This window comes from Anomaloglossus baeobatrachus, chromosome 2 (assembly GCF_048569485.1).
Source record: "Anomaloglossus baeobatrachus isolate aAnoBae1 chromosome 2, aAnoBae1.hap1, whole genome shotgun sequence".
Taxonomy (NCBI): Eukaryota; Metazoa; Chordata; class Amphibia; order Anura; family Aromobatidae; genus Anomaloglossus; species Anomaloglossus baeobatrachus.
In genome coordinates this window covers 569,817,643-569,844,937 of record NC_134354.1, presented here as the reverse complement: position 1 = coordinate 569,844,937, position 27,295 = coordinate 569,817,643, and the positions used below count along the sequence as shown (strand labels likewise).

Sequence of the window (27,295 nt, the reverse complement as noted above, 5' to 3'; positions counted from 1 at the left end):
CAGTACAACACATTAAGCGGAAGACAGGGAAACCATGGGCAGCCCCCTAACTCCATGGGCCTTGCCATGGTCTCTCCCTCTGCTACCTTGATCGTTATGCCCCTGCAGGTATTATATACAGATATATACAGGATAATTTTCGTCTGGTATAATATTTGTTTCTCTGTAGTTATCACATATTGCTTACTAATACAGTTGTGAAAATCTATTAAAGGGATGTCGGTCTTTGAAAAACGTGCTATTAGGTCAAGATGTGATATTAGTTTTTTAAACACTGTAAAAGTTTACAATTTTCTAAAGTGAACCATCACAAGTTCATTAAAGTTCATCATCTCATTAAATGATGTAATTAGGTCCTCCATATTTTCATTGAATCGTTGTATTGTTTAACTTACTGTTTGTTTATGAAGGAATAGTATATATACTATATACAGTATGGGGTAAAATTGAGTTAAATATATTAGTCCAGCCCTCTACAACCATCCCAATTTTTCAAGCGGCCCCATGGGAAAATTAATTGCCCACCCCTGCCTTAGAGAATGGTGCCCTGAGAAATTGTGACGTTTGACTCCCCCTAATGCCGGCCCTGACTTTAACTAGGGAGTAGGGTTTATATATCAAGCACCCTGCAAAAATCCTGTAAAATCATGCTAGGGCTTATTGTTGGGGTAGGTCTTATTTTTGGGGAAACACAGTAGCATCAATAGGAGGAATCACAATTCACAATATGTAAAAGTAAAATAAAAGGGTTTGCAAAGTTTTTCATCTTTAATGCTGATTGTATCTATTCTTTCCAAATTGTCTCACATGAACACTTTGCCACTGGTAGATGATCTGGTAACATTTATCACATTCCATTTTTCTTCTAACATCAGACAGCTTCCCTGCTCATTCACCCCCTCTAATTTGCAAAATCCAATCTGCACCTTTCTTATTACTGCTTCTTTACTATTCTAGTTGGCATTCCCCACATATAATGATTTTGTTCAAGAAATCACGTCTTGCAAGTGGTTTTAGCATTTTTAGGTACACTAATTGGACCTGTTCGCTACGGTGTCTGAGAGACTACGAAAAGTATTTTTGCCTTTTTAATCAGTCCTCTGCTTATTACCCAAATGTAAAGATCACATTTAAAAATCACAGAAAGAACATCATGTTAAGTTTAAAGTTATTTAGGATAAAGGTACTTTTAAAACTCCTCAAAATGATTCACTTTCTGAATGTAAAAATATCCCAAGTAATATTTCTAAATGTAGTAATCAGTTCATTTGAACCAGTCTTAAGACAGACAAAACTTATAATGAATGATACAAGTCGTCTACTAAGAATTTACCTAATGGATGTATTGTACCATGACTTCAACCACACAAAGCAACCTTGTTTGGCGTTTGCACAAGGCAGAACTGGACAATACACTTATGTGACAGATTCACTGCAACGTACCCAGTGGTCAGCACTGCAGCTTTGAACCTAGAGTCCTGGGATCAAATCCCACTAAGGTTGGAGTGACACTTGTATTTCTATGCATGTGACATGGTCCAGTCAGGAATGCCAAGGCCGGTCCGGGCAGTGTGATTCAATCCTTGTGAAAGTGTGACTCCACGTAAGTGTGACTCCAGCCAATGGACAACATCTTTAAGAAGTTTGGATGTTCTCGAAGTGTTTGTGAGCCTCAATGGGCAAAGTGATGATCACCTCTTAAAGTACTGTGGAATAGTGCTATTTAAGTAAAATAAACTAAGAATTGCTCAGAACTCTGATGGCAATGCTGATAGAAAAAAAGACCTTTAACTAGGCCCTTCTGTGTAAGTCACTCAACAATACGAGGGGTTGATGATAAGTCTGTGGCTTTGTAATTTTTTTTTGTTTCTATGGTAACAAATGTTACATCACATGAAAGCCTTGTGTGTCTAATATATGTTTTCAAAATTTTGTGTTTGTTGCTTATGGCAACAGTGTTCCACACATGCAGGAAAACAAAATGGCGGAGTCTAATGCGATATTCACAGCAACTCAGAGTAGAGGAGTGATAAAATTCTTGTTTCTGCAAGGAGAGTCCACAAAGGATATTCATGGTGATATGGCGTAGAGATTGGGGGATCAATGCCCTTCATATTCAACAGTTAAGAACTGGTTTGCCAAATTTAAAACGGGCCACTTCAGCACCAATGATGAGGAACGTCCTGGACGACCGAGAGTGGTTGTTCCGGAGATCGTCGATGCTGTGCACAACCTCATACTGGAGAATCAACGAATTTCAGCTAAAGCAATAGCAGACATCATGGGGATTTCCCGTGAACATGTTTGTATCATTATCTATGAACATTTGGACATGAGGAAGCTATCTGCAAAGTGGGTCCCCAAATGTTTGACAACAGATCATCAGAGAAGCATGCGAGTGAAAATCTCCCAGTCAATTTGTCAGCGTTTCTGGACTGATAAAAACTTCCTGGATCGACTAGTCATTATGGATGAGACCTGGATTTATTTGTATGATTCTGAAAATAAGGAGAAGTCAAAAGAGTGGAGGCACAGTGGTTCTCCTTGTCTAAAAAAGTTCAGGGTGCAAAAATCAGCCACTAAGGTGATGGCATCTGTGTTCTGGGATAAGGAGGGCGTGCTGCTAGTGGACTACCGTCAAAAGGGTTCTATCATCAATGTACGGTATTACATTAAACTTTTGGACCAACTGAAGGCAGCTCTGAAGGCCCAAAGGCGCAGCTAGCTGTCCAAAGGAATCTTGTTCCTGTAAGACAACGCCTCTGCTCACACTGCACAAGCGACCACAGAGAACTGGCAGAGCTGGGCTTCCAGTTGGTTGAGCACCCACCTTATTGACCAGATCTAGCTCCCTCCAACCATCATCTGTTTCCAAACCTCAAGAAACACATCAAGGGTAACAAATTTAACTTTATTTCTGATGCCATGTCTTCTACAGATGCTTGGTTTGAGGCACAACCAAAATAATTTTTTTTGCTAGGCTTACAGAACTTGAAATAATGATGTAAGAAGTGTGTTGACATCATTGGAGAGTATGTGGAATAAATGTAAAGTTTCATCATCCTATCTCGTTTATTTCTGTGTAAAGCCAAAGACTTATCAGCAGCCCCTCGTAGTAGACAAACTTTTTTGTTGGCTGCTTTGTGTATTTCGGAGATGATCTTAAAGTATACTAACAAACACATTTGAAACAACTAACTTTGAAAAGGGATAAATAAGACTGTAAGAGAACCTATCAAATTTCAAAGTAAAAGGAGAACAAAACATAAAACCTTACTTAAATAAATATAAGTAGAAAAACAAGAACATTCCTGTCTAATATAGTTATTAAAACATACACCCTTTAAAAGGGAACTTTACCTCCTAAATAGTGATGGGCAGACCAAGACTGTAAAAGTCCGGATCTGCGCAGGTTCAAAAGAACCCGAGCACCGACCCTGGGCTCGGAGTTCTCAGGGAACGCTAGGTAACGATCTGGATCTGGACACCCAGGAAATAAGAGACAAAATCAAAGAAAAAAGAAAGAAAATAAAAATAAAGCAAGCTCTTCATACTTACCGGTCCCCGTGTGGCTGTACACTGCTTCCGAGGTCACTCACTCTAATTCTGGGGCTGATCATTATCTCCATGCTTATGCACTGCTTCCCCAACCCACTGGCAGTCCTTGCATCTGATTGGTTGCAGTCACACAGCGCCCCCACCCTGTGTGACAGCATGCTTGACTGCTTTCAATCATACACACTGCATCTAGAGTGGTGTAAAAATAAATAAAAAAAAAATGGTGTGGGTTCCCCCAATATTATAATACACAGCTATGATATAAAGCATATGGCTACAAGCTGCAGCCCCGCAGCTGTGCGTGTTATCCTGGCTGTGTATCAAATAAGAAGAACCACTTGTGGCTTTTTTTTTATTATTATTTAAAGAAATAATATTAAAACACGGCATGCGCCCCAACCCCCATTTTGATACGCAGCCTTGATAAAGCGGACAACTGGGAGGTGGTTTTCTCAGGCTGGGTAGGCCCATGGATATTGGGACGCTCAACCGCCCAGGATTGTCACACCTGGCTCATCCCGATTGGCCTGGTGTGGTGGCAATCGGGGTAATAAGGGGTTAATAGCAGCTCACAGCTGCAACTAAGTACTAGAATAGTAATGGGAGGTGTCTATAAGAGCCTCCCATTACTAATCTGTGTGAAAAGAAAAACACAAACAGAAAAAATCCTTCATTGAGAAAAAAAAAAATACTAAAAACTTCACCCTCTTATTAACCCCCAAGACACCCAGGTCCAACGCAATTCACCCAAGGTATCACAACGTTTCCAGCTCTGCTATATCTGAAGTGGCAGTGTGCGGACACAGAACGTGACCGCCTGCTGTGAGCTTCCGGCAGAGACTGAGCCGCAGCCATGAATGGTGAAGTCAGTCAGGTTATTTGCTGTCACAGCTGGAGGTTCCCACAGTCCTCCACCTGTGATTGCAGATAGCCTGACCTCATTGACCTGAGTGACCTCACCTAATTTTGATACACAGCCAAGATAAGCACATGGCTGGGGGCTGCAGCCAGTAACTGTATGCTTTATATGTGCTGGTTATCATAATATAGGGAGAACCCTATGTCAATTGTTTGTTTATTTTTACACCAATATAGATGCAGACAGTGCTTTTGATTGAAAACAGTCATACACACAGTCACACAGGCTGGGGGTGCTGTCTGATTGCAACCAATTAGAGACGCGGGGACTGCCGGTGGGTGGAGGAAGCAGTGCATACGCATGAATATAATGAGCGGCCGCAGAAGTAGAGTGAGTGGCCCCGAAAGCAATGTACATCCATGCAGAGACCGGTACGTATGAAGCGTATTCTCCAATTCCCCTATCCAATCTACCACCATTTTTAAGTGCCTGATTCTGGTCCCCATAGACGTATATGGGCACCGGTGTCCGGCCAGATATCCGGGATCAATACTGGGCTACAACTGGATTTATTTTTAAACCAGGTTGGACACACCAATGTCTTTATATTCAAAATTCTTACAAATAGTTTGGGCAATTGAAACCCTGCTGACAGATTTACTGTCAGAAAGATAAAAAGTAGAACAAAAGACTCTCCACCGTCTCACTATTTAGACAGCTGTGTGAGACTTTCTGGCTTTGAACAGGGGAACACCACCATGTAGAGTAAGACTGAGAATGTGCAACTTAAAAATATGGGAAATGTATGCTACTGTCTTATTGCTGACTTTCATACTGAATGTTATTTCTGAAGAAGAGCCAATGTACAACGGATTTCTGTTTATTATGGAACAGCAGAAGGAAACTAGAAAGAGCAGCCAAAGTAAATCCTCCTTTGACTGGCTGTCTACATACAGTATGCAGTGAGACTCTTAACTGAACCCTATCATAGGCAGATGAGTTTTTGTATTGAAGATTAAGATACCATCACAGCTAGCGAGATCGCTGCTGAGTCACGGTTTCTGTGACGCAGTAGCGATCCTGTTAGCGATCTTGTTATGTGTGACACCTACCAGCGATCAGGCCCCTGCTGTGAGATCTCTAGTCGTTGCAGAATGGTCCAGGCCATTTTCTTCAAAGGCGATGTCCTGCTGGACAGGATGCATCGCTGTGTTTGACACTGTGTGACAGGGTCACAGTGACTGCTGAGATCGTTATACAGGTCGCTACTGTGACATGTATCGTTCCTGCATCGCTGGTAAGGTCTGACTGTGACATCTCACCTGCGACCTCCCAGCGATCCCTATCCGGCCGCATCGTTTTCGGGATCGCTGGTAAATCGATCCCGAAAACGATGCGACCTGATAGGGATTGCAGGTAAGTCGCTGGGAGGTCGCAGGTGAGATGTTACACAGTCAGATCTTACCAACGATGCAGGAATAATACAGGTCGCAGTAGCGACCTGTATAACGATCTCAGCAGTTACTGTGACCCTGTCACACAGTGTCAAACACAGCGATGTGTCCTGCCCAGCAAGACATCGCCTTTGAAGAAAATGGCCTGGACCATTCTGCAACGACTAGAGATCTCACAGCAGGGGCCTGATCGCTGGTAGGTGTCACACATAACAAGATCGGTAACGGGATCGCTACTGCGTCACGGAAACCGTGACTCAGCTGCGATCTCGCTAGCAATCTCGTTATGTGTGACGGTACCTTAAGTCATTGTGTGTGACTGGACCTTTAGCCTTTCACAAGCTGTTACGTCTTCCTTTTGCAGATAAACCCTTTAGAAGCAGAAAATTTATCCTCTTTCATTAGATGAGCTGCATAAAATACACAGGAACATTTTAACATATGGTTAAAAAAAAACTTGTGGCTCTTTTAAGAAGCGTACGAATAAGTGAAAAAAAATAATTATTGCACCGGTAATAGGTTTAAAAGATGTGTGAACAATGAAGAAAATGTGGAGATTGGTCAAAAACTTAAATACAAAACTTTACAACAGCATAACGGTATGATGACATCACATTCACATATTAGGCTAAACGGTAGAAAGGAAATAACCATGTGTGTGACAAACGTGTGTAATTGCAATAATTTTCTTGGAAAAATCCTTAATTTTCTGGAACAATTTCAAGGATGTGAACACTTTCAGCCATGACTGTACAGTATATCTAGTTACTCACAGATTGTAAACTGATTTTGAGCAGGCTTCCTATCATAAACACTGCTGCACTTCCCATACTAATCGCCTCAGCCCAGTCTTAATAATATAGGTGGGTTTCAGAAGAACGTCACAAACAGATCCCATTTCATTGTCAACATCATGACAAATATCGTTATAGTGCTTTATGTGTAGTTTATTATTTTTTGCAATGCCAAAAGAAGCCATTGCAAACATGGGTAGGATTTCAAGGCTGATCACTATGGTTCTAAAAATAACACCAAAAACTCAATTACCGTTTTGATGGAGTTGCTATCTTTTTCACAAGGTTTTTTATCTTCTCTGCTGAGGTTGTGTATGTAATCTTTTCCAATAAATGAAAGTCTTCTTCATCAAACTCCTGTGAATTAACATTTTGGAGTATCTGAAATGACCATAATAATAAAAAAAAGCAAAATCACTGACCAAGAACCATCAATAATACACTACTATATGTTTTACACCCTTTCCAACATTTAGATTTTGATCATTTGAATTTATAGCATGGAGACTCAAATCTAGAATTTATTTCATTCCTCAGAAGCCAAGAACTATCCCCACAAATAATCGTTATTTAAAGGGAATCTGTCAGCAGGTTTTTGCTTTATAAATTGAGGACAGCATGCTGTAAGAGTTAAAAAAACAAGAAAACAACAAAAACCAACTGTGCTTCTCTTATCAGTTTGTGAGCAATTGTTTAAGTAATCTAATGGACTTATTTCCATCTGATTAACATAACAGGACTAGAAACTCACAGACCTTGCAGTCAGACCTGCCCCCAGCTGTGACTGACACCTCAGAGTCAAAGCACAATCTCTATTGAGATTGTGGTGTGGGTGCCACAGCTCTGCTGTGTTCCTGAATCTAAATTCTTTGCTTGTTTAAAAATGGCTTTAGCCAGTAGTCTATGTTTTACACTGTTGGATTTAGAATCTCCTTGCCTACATAATGTTGATGTCAGATGAGGTTGCAAAAACCTGCTTAGAGATTCCCTTAAAGGCTAGTTGTTTGACGGATACAATCTTTACAATGAGTTACCTGAAGTCAATGTATATGAAGGAGCAGGTAAGCAGCTATAAAAATAATTGATGAAAGGGATATTGTTGCACACTTTTTTGATATGCTAATAATAATTCAATGTGTGAACACTATGCTTAGTCTATGCTTAGTTACCAATTGTAACGCCATCAGCATATCTGCAGCTCACCTGTGAGGGACGCCACCATGGCCACCCACCTGCTCCTGTTCCTTCAGCATCACTCTGCTCCCAGGGCCAGCGCACACAGTGTAGGTCTCCTGGGAGTACGCTAGGTGTGTGAGCGTACGTACTTTCCGCCTCTTACAGGGGCACTCTGGAAGTGTCCCCAGCCAATGGCTGGAGGACTCTAGGTATTTAAGGCATCCCCCCCCTTTAGGAGTTGCCTAAGCAACATTGTTTCTAGTAAGTCCTGTGTCTGCTTGTTTGTTGTCCGGTCATTGAACCTGTATCCTAACCTGTACCTGAAATCAGTACCTATTCTGCCAATACCTGAGCCTGTCCAGTCTGCTCATACCTGTATCTCCATCCGGCCCATGTACCTGAATCCGTGGTCCGGCCTGTACTCCAGTCCATTCCTGAACCCTCCTTGTCCGGACCAGCAATCCAGTGTGAAGCAGCAGCCTCGTCTGAACTAATTCTAGGGTCCACCTTGCCTGTAACTCTGATCCAGTCCTGCCTATTACCCTAAACTCCGTACCTGCATATCTGCCCCCTGGGGTCAGCTCCTGCAGTCCAGGGACTGCCTTGGAGTGGTACCTGGTGTCAAACGGCAGCCAAGTCCAACTTCACCATCAGAGGCTCTGGTGAATACTCTGTAGACAATTATACCACTTATACCCTCACACCAAGGATATATACGATGCTTCTATTCCTTAAACAAAGAGTAAACATGGCGTGTCCTACAGACCTGAACCAGATGACGAAGCCCAAGTGGAGAAACGCGTTAAGGCGCGGTGGGGTGGGAGCCGCAATCATCTGGTTCAGGTCTGTAGGACACGCCATGTTTACTCTTTGATCTACTTTTGACCTTGGCACTATGTTGTGCTGTGAATTTATGTGCAGCTAGCAGGTCATAAACTGTTTGTAGGACACATTATGGGTATTTCTTGATCTACTCTTGACTTTGGCACTATGTTGTATTGTGGATTTTATGTGCAGCCAGCAGGTCATGAATTATATTAATGAAAATTGGTAAAATAGAGGTGTTATATAATTAACCTGCAGCACAGTGTTAATGAGCTTGTATACAGGTCTGGCACAGTGATTGTACGTTCTGCACATGCTAGGTGATATAACGGCTTGAGGTGTATATGGTTAATTAACCTCTGAGGAGCCTGCAGGTGCAGACTCCTCCCCTCTCTGTGCACCCTGTAGGTAAATAGTGCTGTTAGGTTGTTATTACAATCTTTCATACGACCTTTGGCCATAACAGAGATTCACATTTTTTCCACTAAAAATATAAATATATATATATATATATATATATATATATATATATTAGTCTTTGAGTAAAGTGACCTGTATACAGACCAATAATTTTGATTGAGTAACTAAAGGGACCTAGCGGGCCCCCCCACCCTTCCCCAATCTGTGGGAGTCACTGTTATACCTTTCTCTGCCCTGTTGTGCCCTTTTGTATGTATGTATTTGTGTTTTTAATTCTGTGATCAAATAAAAGTGTTATGTTTAAGGAATAGAAGCATCGTATATATCCTTGGTGTGAGGGTATAAGTGGTATCATTGTACAATAAGATGTGATCCTAAGAGTATTGGTACAAAAATGTGGTTTATGTGGTTATATCTGTAGACAATTAGTTACGCCCCTCCAAGGTAAGCCTGACCCGTGGTGCAGTGGGTTCAGACCAGTGTGTGCAACACCAATTAATTAAATTACACTCCAGAGAACATCCTCCTCTAAAAAGAAATTTTGCTGTACAAGAGTGTTACAAACTTGTCATTGTTTGTCAATTTCTCTGCCTGTTGTTATGGTACTTATCACCTGCAATCAAAAGAAGCTTGAATGACACATGTATTTCACTTAAATGTACCAGTATGGGGATCACTAGCAAAATACTCAAACTGAAGCTGGGAGTGCTGCATATTCAGCCTTTTATCTTTTATCTACTGTAGGATCTGACAGGTTGGGGTCTTTTAGCTGTATTGTCAAGGAGCTGCAATAATAGTAAAGTTATGATGTAAAAATAGATAAAATTATAGAAGGAAATAAAGCCCTGTTCACACTGCCTTTAATAAATTTGTTGGATTTCTGATGCTTATTATATGAAAAAAAAAATCACCAGGATCCAACAACAGACTCATTATAAGTCAAAATGGTCCAAAAGGGTATGTTAGAATTTGACTGACCACTAAGTCGTGAGGGTTTTGTTAAGAATCAAACTTATTCAACACAAAGTTTTACTTTGAACATAAATGGAGATTTATGAAGCAAAATGAACCTGCATTGTAGCAGAGTATATGACAAAAGTATTATGTTTAAAGTACAACTCCAGTATTTTGCAGTGCTTTAGTGGTGCTGGTAATGCAAGTTATACTTCGTCTTATACTTACTAGCTGCTGTTGTCATCTGTTATCAACACCGCTCTAGCAGTTTGTTTCCAGCCGGATTGCTCCAGTGTTTGTTGGGCGAGCTGCAAATCACTTCTCAATGTAAGTCTATGAGAGCCAGGACGAGATTCTCATAGATGTGTATTGAGAGCTTCTGACCAATGACTCTGAATTCCAGTCAGTCAGAAGTTGCGGTCTCAAGATGGCAGCGCGGAACCGGAGCGGCGCAGAGAAGAGCTGAACATGGCGGGTGGCGAAAATAATACTGGGTGCAGGGACCTCACGAAAGTGCTGAAATAATAAAAAAAAAATGCTGGAGTGATGCTTTAACCTCTTTGTGCACCCTGACAAAATATTACATTCATCAGGGTGTAAGTGTATGGAGCAACCTTAGCCAGCATTCACCTGTCATAGCAGCATCCAGCACTAGTTCCAACCACCACTATTTAACCATTTAAATGCCATTGTCAATCATTTACATTTTTGGGGTTTCTCTACACAGGCTACCATTGGCCTTCTGCATTGCGATTGACTAACAGCCTGATCTGCAGCGTTCGTACAGAGCTGGAGGTTAGTCAAGGTGCTGGGGAGTGATAACAGCTACACTCACTGTGTTGTGAGTGGTGACTAACAGCTCCCTGCTCCGCCCCACCGACTGGAAGCAATCAGCTGCAGGGAGACTGTAACTTCATTTTTTCCCTGTAGCCGTAGTTCCAGTGAGCTTGCTAGACATGTTTAAATGCTACAGTATTTACCTGTCGATGACCATTACATCTGCAGGTTAATAGCGTTTTTGGATGCGACAGGTTCCCTTTATTAGCACTATTCTGCACAACACTCTTTAGCTTTAGTCAGATTGAAAGCCTCTGTGAGGTAGCGTGGTCGGCTGCGCAGCAGAAGACACGGGATCCAGGCATTAAGGTTCACAGCACACGGTTTTAATCCAAACAAAAGTCCACAACAATATACATGTGCTTCTCCAGCAGAGAACTCAGGGAGTTGTGATCACTCCCTCACACCCGGCACACCTGCCCTTGTTCCTGATTCTATTTAACCCTTCCTTCAGCCTGTAGGGAAACAGCATTAACCCTAGAGTGGATTTACTTTCTATCATGGAGTGAGCACAACCGGGGCGAGACATACCGGCCGTCATAGATAACCCCGGTCACAGTCTCACATACCCCCCCCCTCAGTTCAAGCGTGCGGGGTTGAACTCCCGCCATCAAACACGGGCCGCGGTTCAAGGCATCGGCGTTGCCCTGCAACCCACCGGCCCTATGTTCAACCGTAAACCGGAAGTTCTGCAGAGAAAGGAACCACCGGGTAACCCGGGCATTCCGTTCCTTGGCGGACCTCATCCAGACCAGTGGAGAGTGATCCGTCACCAAGCGAAACTGCCGTCCCAGCAGGTAATAGCGTAGGGACTCCAAGGCCCACTTGATCGCCAGGCACTCCTTCTCCACTACGCTATAATTCCGCTCGGGAGGGGTGAGCTTCCTACTTAAGAAGGTGACGGGGTGTTCCTCCCCCTGAACCACCTGAGACAGCACTGCCCCCAGGCCGACCTCTGAGGCGTCAGTCTGTACTATGAACTCCTTCCGGAAATCAGGGTGTACGAGAACGGGCTGTCCGCACAGGACCCCCTTCAGGGCCCGGAAGGAGTCCTCGGCCTGCGGAGTCCAGCGCACCATGACGGACTTCTTGCCTTTGAGAAGGTCCGTCAAGGGGGCTGATAGTCCCGCAAAATCCTTTACAAACCTCCTGTAGTACCCCACGATACCCAGGAAGGCCCTAACCTGCTTCGTGGTCAGGGGTCTAGGCCACTTCTGGATCGCCTCAACCTTGTTAATTTGGGGCTTAATCACTCCTTGGCCTATCACGTAGCCCAAGTAGCGGGCTTCCGTGAGTCCCAACGCACATTTCTTGGGATTGGCTGTCAATCCGGCTGTTAGAAGCGCGTCCACCACTGCTTGTACCTGTTCCAAGTGGGTCTGCCAATCGGAGCTGTAAATAATGATGTCATCAAGGTACGCTGATGCATACGCCTGGTGGGGTTCCAGCACTAAGTCCATCAACCTCTGGAACGTGGCCGGAGCGCCATGTAACCCAAAAGGCAAGACAACATAGTGGAAGAGACCCTCCGGCGTAACAAAAGCGGTTTTCTCCTTGGCGGACTCCGTCAGTGGCACCTGCCAGTACCCCTTGGTCAGGTCGAGCGTGGTAAAATACCGCGCCTGTCCCAGCCTATCAATCAGCTCATCCACCCTGGGCATGGGGTAGAGATCGAACTTGGATATTTCGTTCAATCTCCTAAAGTCATTGCAGAACCTTAAGGAGCCATCGGGTTTTGGTATTAGGACAATCGGACTAGCCCATTCACTCCGGGATTTTTCGATGACCCCCAGGCGTAACATTGTCTTTACTTCCTCCGATATGGCTTGTCGTCGAGCCTCCGGTACCCGGTATGACTTCAGGCGTACCTTCAGGTGGGGCTCGGTGACAATATCATGTCATATCAGACTGGTCCTACCGGGCAGCTCGGAGAAGACATCGGGGTTCTGCTGAACCAACCGTCTGGCCTCTCGCCTCTGAGTCTTGGTGAGGGCTTCTCCAATCCTTACTTCCGGTTCGTCCTCTCCGGAGGTCGCTGGAGCCGGAGGTGAACGACCCGAAGAGGAGGGAGATGGGGAAAAAACAGCCATCAGGCTTTCCCGTTCCTGCCAAGGTTTTAATAGGTTGACATGGTATATTTGTTCAGGTTTCCGCCTACCGGGCTGCAATACTTTATAGTTAACCACCCCGACTCTTTCCTTTATCTCGTAGGGGCCTTGCCACTGAGCCAGGAATTTACTCTCCGCCGTGGGGATTAATACCAACACCCGATCCCCGGGTTTAAAGGTCCGCACGGTGGCTTGTCTATTGTAGCGGCCGCTTTGCGCGGCCTGAGCCTCCTGTAAATGCTCCTTCACAATTGGCATGACCGCGCTTATGCGGTTCTGCATACCCAAAATGTGTTCAATCACACTTTTATGGGGAGTGGGCTCTTGCTCCCATGTTTCCTTTGCCAGGTCCAACAATCCCCGGGGATGTCGCCCGTATAACAATTCAAAAGGCGAAAACCCCGTGGATGCCTGTGGCACCTCACGGATGGCAAACATCAAATAGGGAAGCATCATATCCCAGTCTTTCCTGTCTTTTGAAGTTACCCTTTTGAGCATGGTTTTCAGGGTTTTATTGAAACGCTCGACTAAACCGTCCGTTTGAGGATGATACACAGACGTACGCAACTGCTTGATCTGGAGTAGCCGGCATAGCTCTTTGGTCACTTTAGACATGAATGGGGTCCCCTGATCCGTAAGGATCTCCTTGGGCAACCCCACCTGGCAGAACACAGCAAACAACTCCCGAGCTATAAGCTTTGCTGCAGTATGTCTGAGAGGTATCGCCTCGGGATACCGGGTAGCATAGTCAACGATCACTAGGATGTGTTGGTGCACTCGAGCGGACTTTACGAGGGGCCCCACCAGATCCATCCCTATCCGTTCAAAAGGGACTTCTATAATGGGTAACGGTACCAACGGACTGCGAAAATGGGTCAGGGGTGCGGTAAGCTGACACTCCGGGCAGGTTTCGCAGAACCGTTTTACCTCCCCAAAGACTCCGGGCCAATAGAACCTTTGCAATATTCGCTCCTGCGTTTTCTTGACCCCTAGGTGGCCACTCATCAGGTGTTTATGAGCCAAGTCGAGGACCCGCCGACGATGCGGCTGGGGCACCACCAACTGCTCTACCCCCACGCCCCGTATTTCATCTACCCGGTAGAGTAAATCCTGCTTAAGAGCGAAATGGGGGTACCTTACCTGGGCACCGGGCAGCTGTGCCACCCCGTCAATTACTGTCACCCGACTCCGGGCATGTATTAATGTAGGGTCCTGGAGTTGGGCAGTCCCAAACGTATCCGGGGACGCCTCCAACTCCGGGATGAGTTCGACCGTCTCAGCCTCTCCTGCCAATACCTCTAGGGGCGACCTATCGGATTCACATTCTGTCCCTATCATGGGGACCCCTACGGCAGGTGTCCCGGATTCAGGATTGTAGGGCTCAGGTCCCGGACTGACCAATATCTGAGGAGACTTAGGGGGTCCCTTCCATAAAGTCCAAAAATAGGGCAGATCCCTTCCTAGGATCACGTCATAGGGAAGAGTGTTAAGAAGTCCCACCTCATGTTGCACCTGACCGCAAGGTGCTGTGATGGTGACAATCCCCGTGGGATAGTCTCGGCGGTCCCCATGTATGCAAACCACCCCCACGGTACGTCCTGTGGCCTTTACTTTAGCCCTCAAGGTGGATCGCACAAGGGTCACTAAGCTTCCGGAATCCAACAATCCTGTAACCGGACATCCATTCACCTGTATTTGGCACAAGTGGGGCTCCGTCTCTGGGGAGACCAGGTCAGCGGTACACACCACCTGAGCATACATTGAACCCAGCCGGGTAACCCCACAATCCATGGGCTCCGTGGTGAGTGGACACTGGGCTTCCATATGTCCCACCCGCTGGCAACGCCAACATCTAATGGAGACGGAAACCCCCTTGACGGGTTGTCGTTTAGGGTACAGAACCTTCCGGACCTCAGGAATGGCGGCCGCGGCCTCAGACGGGACGGTAGGGGACTCCTGCACCGGTGTCAGCGGTGGGTCCTTGGCCCTAGGCTTGGAGGGGCCGGACCGACGGGCGGTACGCAAAGTCTCAGTGTCCCGTATCAAGTCCTGCGTAGCCACATGCCGCTCTACCAGGGACACTAATTGGTCCAGGGTACTCGGGTCACCCTGTCCTACCCACCGTTGAACGGTGACGGGTAAAGTGCGCACAAAACGATCCACTACTACCCTTTCCACCATTTGCGCCGGGCTCAGAGTGTCAGGCTGCAACCATTTTTTTACAAGATGCAACAAGTCATAGGCCTGGGAGCGTACGGGTTTGGCTTCCTCATAGAACCACTGATTTACCCGCTGAGCCCGTACATAGGTATTCACCTCCAACCGAGCCAGTATTTCGGCTTTCAGGGTCACATAGTCAATGGCGTCCTCGGTACAGAGGTCCAGGTACGCTTTTTGGGGTTCCCCCGTCAGATAGGGTGACAATACCTCAGCCCACTGGGGGGTCGGCAGCTTTTCCCGCTCGGCCACCCGCTCAAACACCGCCAGGAACGCTTCCACATCATCCCCCGGGGTCATCTTTTGTAATGCTTGTCTCACCGCTTTCCGGACGCTGCCGTCGTCACCCGGTCCCGGGGTTGTTGCTGCCGGTCCGGCACGGATCGACTTGGCCAGGAGAACCATCTGTTCTTGGTGCCTTTTTTCCTGCGCTTGTAAGGCTTGCTGCTGACGTGCATTGGCCTGAACCAGCTGTTCTTGGTGCCTTGTGTCCTGCGCTTGCAAGGATTGCTGCTGACGTTCCAACGCCCGGAGCAGGTGTGCATTGGTCTGTTGCTGCTGTGCATTAGCCTCTTGTAGCTGTGCATTAGTCTGTTGCTGCTGCCTTAGTATGTCCTCCATGGCGTCACCGGGTTTGGGCTGTAGTATAGCCGCTCGAATCCAGGACATGTGCTGCTGGGTCACCAGGGATGGATGCTACACCTCACCGGCTGTCATGCCCGCCGATTCTCCACCATATGTGAGGTAGCGTGGTCGGCTGCGCAGCAGAAGACACGGGATCCAGGCATTAAGGTTCACAGCACACGGTTTTAATCCAAACAAAAGTCCACAACAATATACATGTGCTTCTCCAGCAGAGAACTCAGGGAGTTGTGATCACTCCCTCACACCCGGCACACCTGCCCTTGTTCCTGATTCTATTTAACCCTTCCTTCAGCCTGTAGGGAAACAGCATTAACCCTAGAGTGGATTTACTTTCTATCATGGAGTGAGCACAACCGGGGCGAGACATACCGGCCGTCATAGATAACCCCGGTCACAGTTTCACACCTCTTTAGCCCTGAAGCATTTTCTGCCAGTGTATAGTGTATATATAGGATTATCTCACCGAACATTTACATGGTTAAAAATGTGTCTCCTTTCATGATTCATATATTGAGTATATGACAAAGAATTATTTCTACAACCAGGCCAATTTTATACAGCTGCCTGCATTATTCTGCAGATAAAATATAAAATGTGAAATTGGTAAAATATGGCCCTATGCTAACTCACTTCACGTCTGCTCCATTATAGATTGCATAAGCCAGTGGCCAGAAATCATTTCCTTGATAGCACAATAAATAAAAATAAACTGTTTTAGCTCACTGCAGGAATAATTGCCAACGGAATTTAAAACAAGATGAAAAAAAAGGGTAAAAAATGCAAATTTCAAAATCTCTGTGATAATGTGAAAATAAAATGCATTAAATTTACACGAAGCGTTAAACTATCCATTAAAGACTTATATAATTATCTTCAAAGCACAGTGTAATAATTGCCTGTAAGCTTTTATTTATGGGTAAATGGCATGCACAGCAGCACAAGAGAGCCCATAAACCACAGCACTTAACTCTCTTTAACTGCATACACTTATGATTAGGCCATATTTCTTCCAATATTATACAGAATCAACACTTTCACTCCATCCAAGGATTAAATGCAGCTAGGGGGAAGCACACCACATTAAAAATATGCATTTACATTGACGTGTGCAGACACATCAGTGGGATATTTCCTTTGCAGCATTTAGACACTTTTAGCAGTAAATGTGACAGAACCAATAACTATTCTAGGAAAGGAATATAATAAAAGGAACAGAGTGATGTAGTTAAAGAACACCTGAATGATGGCTGTCAGTTATTCTTTATTTCTCATTGTCAAATTTTGTGCCTGATTGAGTCAACAAATCTTTAAGAATCTTTATGTTAATATAGGTTGAGAACTTGATAGGACATGTGTCTAGGTTCCTCCATTGAATAAGTCTCTTCTACAAACAAGATGCTTAATTTACTACTATTCCTTCTGTATGTGTGGCGCCCCTGACCTGGTCAGGCACCACTGAGTACTACCCCCATGCTGGGACAGTGCTTCCAGGCAATTCCAAAGGCCAGAAAGGGGTGTGTACGCACAGACACATAGCAACCAGGTCTCCCACACCATTAGATGGAACCCTTGGGTAGCCTCTGGAAGAGGCTGGCTTTCAATTCTTGTGGATGGGAGGGGCTGGAAGCTAAGCTGCAGAGGCTGTAAGAAAAGTAGGAGGAGTGAGCCAGTCTGGGGGGTGTGGAGTGTGGCAGTGGCTGGGAGACGGAGACACATGGACACCTTAGTCAGACCCTGCACGTGTAGTGAATAACAAGGAAAAAAGGAAGTTGGACCCAGCACCGATTCCAAAAATAGGATAAAAATGTCTTTCCTTTATTGGTACATTGTTAAAATTCTCATGCGAAGAACATGGATGGAAGGTTCAGTACATAGGTAAGCTTACTACCTGCACGTGTAGTAGTTAGCGGGGGAGAACAGTTACCAGAGATTCAGTTAGAAAGACACCTGAAGAGAGGCAGTCAAGTACAGGGACTGCTGGTGACTAGGCACGCACAGGGAACAGGTCCCTAGAGTAGACGTCCACTTATTGATCTGCTAAACCTGCCAGTGGGGGGACTAGAGGTCCCTCGCCAACCATCTAGACTCCGAGCCTCAGCAGCAACAGGGGAGACAACATAAGGAGACAGAGCCAGAAGCCATCTCACCTGATCCACGCTGCCGGCAAACGGTCCAAAAAGGGGAGAAAAGGCAGGAGCGACTTCTCTGGATAGACCCCACGTTGCTTCAAGTCAGGGGTTATCCGAAACAAGAAGTGCTAGGAAGGCGAGTTAATGGTTACCCTCAGATCGGCTTGAAGGAGTTCCTGGTTCCTCTTGGTTTATCTCAGCATCGCCCGGGTTACCTCACATAACATCAAAAAGTGAGTAAACAAGTTGAAAGACTTTCCGGACTGAGACGGAGTTATTCTGGGACCTGTTGTTCTATGCACCCGAGCCCCTGGGGCCAGCCTCACTCACGGGAGGCCATACTATCCGACTACAGACCGCCATCAGCCCCAGACGCTCGTTAAACCTGCAGTGGCGGTCACCCATAACCCTGACCGCAAACCGTGAATGGCGTCACGACTCCGATATAAATAAACCTGACATACCTGTAGCCAGTTATACCAAAAAGTAGAGACCCTGTGGGGTCCCTGAAGGTGAAGTGGTGTCCCAGGGCCGACCGCTGCAGGTGGGCTCTACATTCGGATTCCTAAGGGTCCCGTTGTACGTAGCGACGTTCCAGCGATCCTGACAATGATACGACCTGTACACAGGAATGTGTGAGATCCTGATTAAGGATCGGTCTAGTTATGAACGTTTGAGGGACAATCCAATCCAACCGCTTGTTATCAAAGACAATTAAAGGAAATCTTGTCTAGGGCCAAGGATAACAAAGTAATTTCCTTAACTGAATTTGAATTCCTCTATCCCAAGTTCCCGAGGATAGCGACCTTCTACGCCTTACCCAAAGTCCACAAGGGGACGAACCCTATTAAGGGTAGGCCAATCGTATCGGGTATCGACTCTCTCACCCAGAATTGTAGCACATATGTGGACCGTGTTCTAAGATTGTTTGGAACCTCACTCCCATCGTATATAAGGGATACAATGGATCTCTTAACTAAACTAGAAGGGATTGTACTCGATGATGATATGATTCTTACGTCTATTGACGTTGAATCTTTGTATACCAGCATTCCTCATTCTGCTGGATTACATGCAATACTTACATGAGTACTTCCTGAAAACACGAGGGAACCAGTTTGAAGCCCATAACAAATTCATATTGGAACTTATGGAATTTATCCTCACTAGGAACATCTTTTTATTCAACTCCAAATTCTACCACCAGCTCAGGGGCACAGCGATGGGGAGCCCTTGTGCCCCCACTTACGCTAATTTGCTCCTGGGCTGGTGGGAGAATACGGTAGTTTTTGGAGATGAGGTAGTTGATTGGTCCCCTCGGATATTTTTCTGGGGGAGATACATCGACGATGTACTTGTTATCTGGTCTGGAAGTACTCAGTCCTTCAGGACTTTGTGGGGCAACTTAATATAAACGATCTGGGACTAAAATTCACATATGAAGTCGGTATTGATAAAATATCCTTTCTAGACATTTTCATCAAGAAAGGGGAGAACGGCTTGTTGGACACCACACTTTTTAGGAAACCGAGTGCTACAAACAGTTTTCTGAAATGGGAGAGCCATCAGCCCTTAAATTTAAGAAAAGGGATCCCGAAAGGACAATTTTTACGTATACGTAGAAATTGTTCAAATGAGGAGGAATTCAATAGACAAGCAGTACAACTTGGCAAGAGATTTTTCGATCGGGGGTACCCTAAAAAAACTATTGACATAGCCTTTTCTCAAGCAGCCCAGATTGAGAGACATAGTCTACTAAATATGACTAAAAGTAAGGAGGGAGAGAACAAGACTCGTCTCATTGCGACATATGATGACCAGAACTCTCAGGTGATGAAGATTTTGAGGAACCATTGGGGTATCCTCAGACAAGACAAAGATATAGAGGATACTATTCATCCATTTCCCTCAGTAACATTTAGAAGGGGCTGCAATATACGGGATCGTCTGGTAAAAAGCCATTACGTTCCTCCGGAAAATACCGGGACTAGCTGGTTGTCACAAAGAGAATGCGGAACTTTTAAGTGTCTCTCCTGTAAGTTCTGTAATTATATTGATCCATCGCAGGATTTTAAAAGTGTAACAACAGGCAGGACATACAAAAATCGTACTTTTGCGAACTGCCGCACCCAAGGGGTCATTTATCTTTTCACCTGCAGCTGCCCTAAAAATTATATTGGGAAAACGAAACGACAACTGCGAGTCAGAATAGGAGAGCACCTGGGGGATATCCGTAACAAAAGGGATACGCCGATAGCCAGGCATATGAATGAGGAACATAATGGCCGGTATGATGATGTGAGGTTTAAGTCCATTGAATCTGTCCCAGAACCAGAGAGGAAGGGAGATTGGGACAAAGATCTTGTTACAGAGGGAAGCGAGGTGGATTTTTTGGATGGAGTCCGTGTATCCGGATGGCCTGAATGAGCAAACTAGCTACACTAGCTTCATTTGATATGATATGATATAAGTAAATTCAACTATACCTACAAATACATTTGGTCCGTAGTAGACCTTGAATAAATTCAATGTCCACCAATATAATCCTTGGGATTGGACACCACCTTCTATGTCTATAAATATGTGACACAACTGGGTAGCCAGTTTTTTAACTTTGACTGCCTAAATGTTGCTTCTTGGATCTGAACACTGTTGCCTCTTTGGTTCTCTGTGGTTGCATTGAATGGACATCTTAATCTATAACATTTTCACCCTGAAATGCCCTTAAAATGATGGCTGCACTATCAGTACTCTCGTTATAAGTATATATTGGTACCTAACCAACATGGTGTGATCACATATGGCTTTACGGGCAACTATGCCTGTCTTATAGGCGTCTAGTAATTTATGCCTCTCTCCACATCGGGACTATACGCACGTGCGCTCTGTTTGGAACGCAGATGCGCAGATTTGCGGGATGATTCTATCTGTGTAGGAATGGGGCCTTAGTGCATGCGCACTGTGATTTGATCGCGCGTGCACATCTCTATGAGGTAATGTCCTCCCATATCCTTGGGCATTTGTGCCTGCTGCATGTGCGTCCAGTAATGTATGCCTCTCTTCAGATCGGGGCGATACGCACGTGCGCTCAGTTTGGGACGCAGGTGCGCAGACTTACAATATAACTATCTGTGTAGGAATGGGGCCGTTGCGCACGCGCGTAGTGATTTGATCGCGCGTGCGCATCGCTATGAGGTAATGTCATCCCACATCCTTTTAATAGATCTGATTGGGACTATGTGCATGCGCACTTTCTGTGAGACGCGCATGTGCAGTGGTTAGGAACGTTCTGCCACACGGAACCATTTTTATCAGTCATGTGCTTTGTGTGACTCCCTCCCTTGTTGCGACTCCCGGAAATGATGGTGATGGGGGAGTGGCTGTATAGCCGTATGTGGCGCGAAATTCAATGTTTATAAGCTGGCTGGGTCTGTTAGTGTTTAAGCAGACACCCGCACTGGATACATACCGCTACCCAGGTGACACTGACCAATCAGATATGCTTTTATTATACTTATACCAAAATGCTTACCTGCCTTGGTGTTATATATACACTGTTGTTAGGTGATATGAGGTGATTGAGCCTGGAGATATGTCTTCTTGGCATTTCAGAGGTGTCGTGTTACTTAATCAACTGGCCTTCCGGGATCAGGATTTACTTTAGGTACCATTGGACTCTGACAGTTTACAAGGCTGTTTTCTCTATTGTTGGTTCCTGTTTTGGGGTGGTGGTATTTACACACTGCTAAAACGTTTTGACCTATACTATATATATATATATATATTTTTTTTTTTAAGGGGGCATTGTCTCCTGTGCACGGACTTTATTGTCATACATGTGAATGAGCCTGCACTACGGGATGAGTCCCCAGACGTGCTGATATTTATCCTTATTTACCAGTACCAGGTATATGTATATGTATGTACTGTCTTTTTTATCTTAAGAAGCGTATATGCACGTATGCTGTTTATGCATATATATATCTTGATTGTCTAATTGTCAGGTACAGTTGAATGGGCCTGGACCATTGGATTAGCTCCTAGATGCCTTGATATATACCCATAAGCATCTACATCAGGTATATGGATGTATGTGTGCATATATATATATGTATGTATATATACATGTATATACATATATATGCGTATCGACTTTTCATTTCCAAAGCAGGTATGGAGTCCTTATGTATATACTCTGATTTTCTTAGACTTTCAGCTGCACATGTGGTTGAGCTTGGACCTTGGGATAGTCCTCAGACGTGCTGAGATATATATATACCCCTAATCTTCTGTATCAGGTATATATGTGTATATATGTGCGGGCTTACTCTATTTATTTGAGGGAGAAAACCACACGTACTTTGTTTATATACTCTTTATTGTTTAAATTATTAGATGCAATGTCCTGGTCTGGTCCCCGGAGGAGGAATTTTTAACAGTATAAATTCCTTGGTATCTACCCAATACTAATGGTCAGTACTGTTTCTTTTTTATCCACATTATAATGTAACTACATACCTCCATAATTGGTAACAGTGGTTTCTATATTATGTTTATGTTCTAGGTTGTAGCTGTGACATAAATGTCAAGGATTTATGCCGCCATACCCCTGATGAGCCCTATTGACTTGATAAGAGGGCGAAATGCGTAGGGTGCATCCTGGACTAAATGCAGCAATAGTTTTTATTATTTTGATTGACAGTCGACTGAGTCATAACCCGCCCCATAGACAATTCATGACATTTACTGACAGTAATTAAGTATTTTATGGTATCACACACTATCCCTGTTGGTCCTTTTTTGGGTGTTTCACCTTACCCACTTTTATCTAGACACATGGGAATTTCTTTAGTGTGAGTGGAGGGTCAGGACAGGACTCAAGTCGACGAGGAACGGGGGCGTCAATAAACTGTAGAACGCCGACCCCTGTATGATAGGAAGGGTGAGGATTAGAGGACATTGATTCCCACCTTTCTTCTCATCACTTTTTTTTAAAAAAAATGTGTATACCTTGTTTGTGGCATATATGTGAATAAAATAATAATTTTTAAGGTAATATAATTTTTTGGTTTTTGAATGATACGACCTGGTCAGTATCGCTGGTACGTCGCTACATGGTTGCTAGTGAGCTGTCAAACAGGCAGATCTAATTAGCGATACAGCAACGATATGGCGATTCGTATAACGACCTTGGAGGTTGTTGGAACCGAGTCACCCAGGCCTGCCAATGGGGTCGCTCGTCGTTGTTATGGCGTCAAACACAGCAATGCATGCTGCCCAGCGGGATACTAACAATCAAAAAATGAACCACGGCGTTCAGGTACGATTGGCGATACTGCAGCAGGGGGCCGGTTGCTGCTATGTGTCACATGTAGCAAGATCGCTAGCGAGGTCACATTTGCATCACAAAACGTGACGTTTCAGTGATCTCGCTAACTACATTGCTATGTGTGACGGGGCCTTAAGACTTTCTCATATCCAGTAGATCAAAGTCTACAGGTAAATTCTCTGACGTGTCCTTTGCAGATCAGCTCAACAACAAGAGAGCTCCAGCTGAGTAGACTACTTTCTTGCCAAGGTTACCTATCTAGCACTATCCTTTTAGGTCTATCCTTTTAGGTCCCATGCATTTTTATCCAATGTTGCATTTTATCTTCTGATATTTAAAAAAACACCAAATGGAAACTGATGAAGGAACTGATCCCATATTGTTTGCAATGGAATAATTCCCATATGAGTTGTTGCACCAGGAAGGTGCCAGCTACGTTATGGGGGAAAAAATATAGTCTAAACCAAGAATAGAGCAGCCTGAAATGAATGATACATTTTTCCATTTGCCATCAGCTGTGATCTATTGAGTTGCATCAGGCTAAAAAAAAACAACCCAAAGGCTGATAAAACTGATATACTGTATGTGAACCCAACCGAAGAGATATTCTGCCGACAAAGGTTTATTTCTGACTTGATGAGGATTTTGTCAGTTCTGAAATCCATTCACAATCCTAACCCTAATTTTTGTTTAAGCATATTAAAATATATATATTTGTGAAATGAATGAACAAATTTATTCTTTCAGATATTGCCCACACATTTGTGGAATACAGCTACTCTTTGTATGGATCTGCCTAATCATCAACTACTGCACATAAGAGAAGACAACTAGCATCAGATTATTTCGATTATTGCCTTGGTATGTGCATAATTACCAGAAGGTGTAATCGCATATGTTGGCCCTGCCCTGCACAGCACAGCAAAGCCATAAAAAGGGTGTTGAAGTTTGCAAGCGGTTTTGTGAATTACTGTTATGGTGGTTTTGATTGAGGGGTTGTGTTTAATACACAAAAATATGCAATCATAACATTACATAATTCACACCAAAAAAAAATCATTGAAAAGTTATTTCAACAAAAGGTAATCAACTAGGCAAAAAAGACTGCAAAAATAGTTATATGAATAGGAATGGTTGAGTATTTAATAAAAGCAATTCTAATTGATAAAAAAACTCCACAATCTCAAGAAACTAAAACTCCTGATAAATCAGTTGCAATAGCTACAGTAACAGTTTCAGCATCAGCGGGTCAGGGAGACTGCACCTCCCACCAGTGACAGTGAAGGTGTCAATGTGAGTCGAACAGCACAGGAGGACTTACAGAAATGACTCTGAAGGATGACGTCGAGGCTTTTTTGACGGTCTTTTAAAAGGGTGGCATCAGGGAGAGAATGCCCCAGAGCAATGGGCAGAAGTCCTAGCTCCGCACCTTAGTAAGCATACTACGACCTTTCCCTGCAGGATGCCAAGGAGTACGGCAAGGTGAAGGTGGAGATTATGGCACATTTAGGCGTAAGCCTTGCAGTCCAGACATAATGGGTGCAAATCTAGGGCTACAAAAGGGATAAGCCTCCCCAGTCCCATATGTACAGCTGATTACACCCGGTGCAAAAGTGGCTGCAGCCGGAGAATTGCTCTATGGCACAGATAGTGAAAAGAGTGGTAGTGGAATGACTGTCCATTCACTACCTAAATCTGTGCAAAGCAGGGTTGCCCAAAAAAATACCTAGAATGTAGGAGAGCCTCGTGGAAAGATACCTGGCTGTGAACTCCCTAAGTAGTCAGGGAAGCCTGAGGTCACCTTTTTGGGATACAAAAAGAAGGGGCCCAAGACCATGTGTGAGGGGTGTGCAGAGAATCAGCAAGGGTGAGATCCATGCTAAAGTGGGACATCTCATACCATTTTCTGCTGAGGTGATTTGTTCCAGGTCATATGTTAGCCCATTGTCAGCTCCTAGCAGAACCGATGGATTGCGCCATAGGCAGACTGTTCTCATATTTTGCACATCCCGCGTGCAGTGATATACCGCACCCTAGTAAGGGACATCAGCTGTGCCATGTGATGATGAACGGTGGGACTGTGACAGGACTCCTGGACTTGTGGAGTGTGGTGACATTGGTAAGAGCCACCATTCTGCATTTGCTAGTCGCTGGGAGAGGGGTGGCGGTAAGGTGTATCAATGGAGACAACAAAAAACATTTTCTGGCCTTGGTTGACATATACACAAACTGTGGTTCCGTGTCCCACGAAGTAAGAGTAGTCAATAACTTGTTGCATGTTATTATCGGTGGGATTTTCTTTTGTTTTGGCAATTATGGGCTAAAGCTGTAGTCCCTTGTGCAGCAGTCCCTCATGCTGCCTTGAGTAGGCTATGGTAACAAGGTCACAATGTAAATGGCGAATTTCCTTTCGCTGTACTGGCTAGAAAGGAGGATGAGGAAGCATTCCCTGAAGCAAATATCCCTGACCTGGAGGAGTCCCAGGATAACTTTGGGACTGTTCAAGCACTTTGCAGCTAAAGGTACTATCGAAAAGTTAATTGTGTTAAATGGTATTCCCAAGGTCCCGGGAATCAATTAGTCTGGCATAATGATCTGTAGTGTCGATTTACCAAAGTGAAGGCATGGGTAAGAGTGCCTCCTCAAGGCCCAATAAATAAAAATCAGAGGGGTATTGTCAGTCGGTGTTAGTGAGTTAGTTCAGGTCTGGGTACCAAATGGGAGAGGCTCCATGAGGTGGTAGAAAAGGTGGAAGAGGTCAACTATAAAATACATCAACCAGCAAAAAGGAGGCCCTTCTCCATATATTATGGCAACCTCCTATAAACCCTTTGCTTTTTGGCCCAGTTAGAAGCCAACATTCCGGATGACAAAGCAGCAGGAAATTTGTCACTTTTTCAAAGACAGCTTGGCCAAAAAATCAATATCTAAAAATAGGGGCATGTTCTTGGGCTTACTAGGTCACTATCATGTCATCAAGCATGAGCCACCTGCTCTGGTCAATTTAAAGCCCAGATACAACCAAGGGGTAGATTTCATGGCATATAAATTATTCAGCACACAGCACTTTTGAATGTTTAATATCACTTTTCCTGTTTTTTTCTTGTGATTTGGGATTTTTTATTTTTTTCTAAGTGACAAACAGATATTTACTGCATGACTGACAAGGACTGAGGGATAATAAATTATATCCCAGATAGTAAACATCTCTATTAGTAGGTGTAGGGAATATAAGGATTGTCTGTCTAATAAGTTAGGGGACTATATCACCAATTGGGTATTTACCCCTAGACAGCTAGGGACTTGAGAATCTGAGTGTCTCGTTTGAAATAGGTGCCTGTAATCAACATTGTTGAGACTAACCATTACACATTGACTTATATTTGAGATCATCCCTATCACCCCTGTATTCCCAGACCAGCTGCACTGTAGACCAGCATAGGGACAGGAGGGCACTCAGTCGTTGAGAAGGGTGCCATGTGGCAATTTTAGGGTGCCAACCTCCGCAGCAAGATAGGGAAAGAAACAGGGCAATCCGGCCAATTCCGCGCTTCTATCACTAAAGCATTTTATTCACTTTTGTATATGTTTATTATTTTGTTGTTTGTGCAAATATCTTATTTTAAGAGAATTGGAATAAAAACATTTTTTAGGGGTTTTTCTTTTAGGGTCTTTTCAATTTAAAGCCCTGAAAGTTCTGTGTGTTGGCAGATCATGCATAAACCTCACATTTGAGCAGGGAAGAGGGTGTAATAAGAGAGTTAAATCCAAGCACTGCAGGTCTTTATTAGATGCACCTGGCTAGTTTGACTATGAATTAGGGTGTATGTTCCCCTGGCTCTCTCAATGTGCTGGGGATGTTCAGCAGAGTGGAGTGTGTTGGAGCTGCACACTAACATGTGGAAACTGCAACCTGTTTAGTATGAGCTGTACACGGAGTTAAAACATCAAATTTGTAATTCCGGCATCTCTGCACTGCCCTGATTCTCC

At 44.4% G+C, this 27,295-nt stretch overlaps 1 protein-coding gene across 1 annotated transcript in view; it reads right to left on the bottom strand.

Annotated features, from left to right (window-relative positions):
• Positions 1-27,295, bottom strand: part of UGGT2 (UDP-glucose glycoprotein glucosyltransferase 2) — a 518,153-nt gene that overhangs the window by 171,745 nt on the left and 319,113 nt on the right. Inside the window, exon 23 of the mRNA XM_075336749.1 lies at positions 6,919-7,046. Coding sequence (XP_075192864.1) covers positions 6,919-7,046 — 128 coding nt within the window. The remainder of the gene's footprint in view (positions 1-6,918; positions 7,047-27,295) is intronic.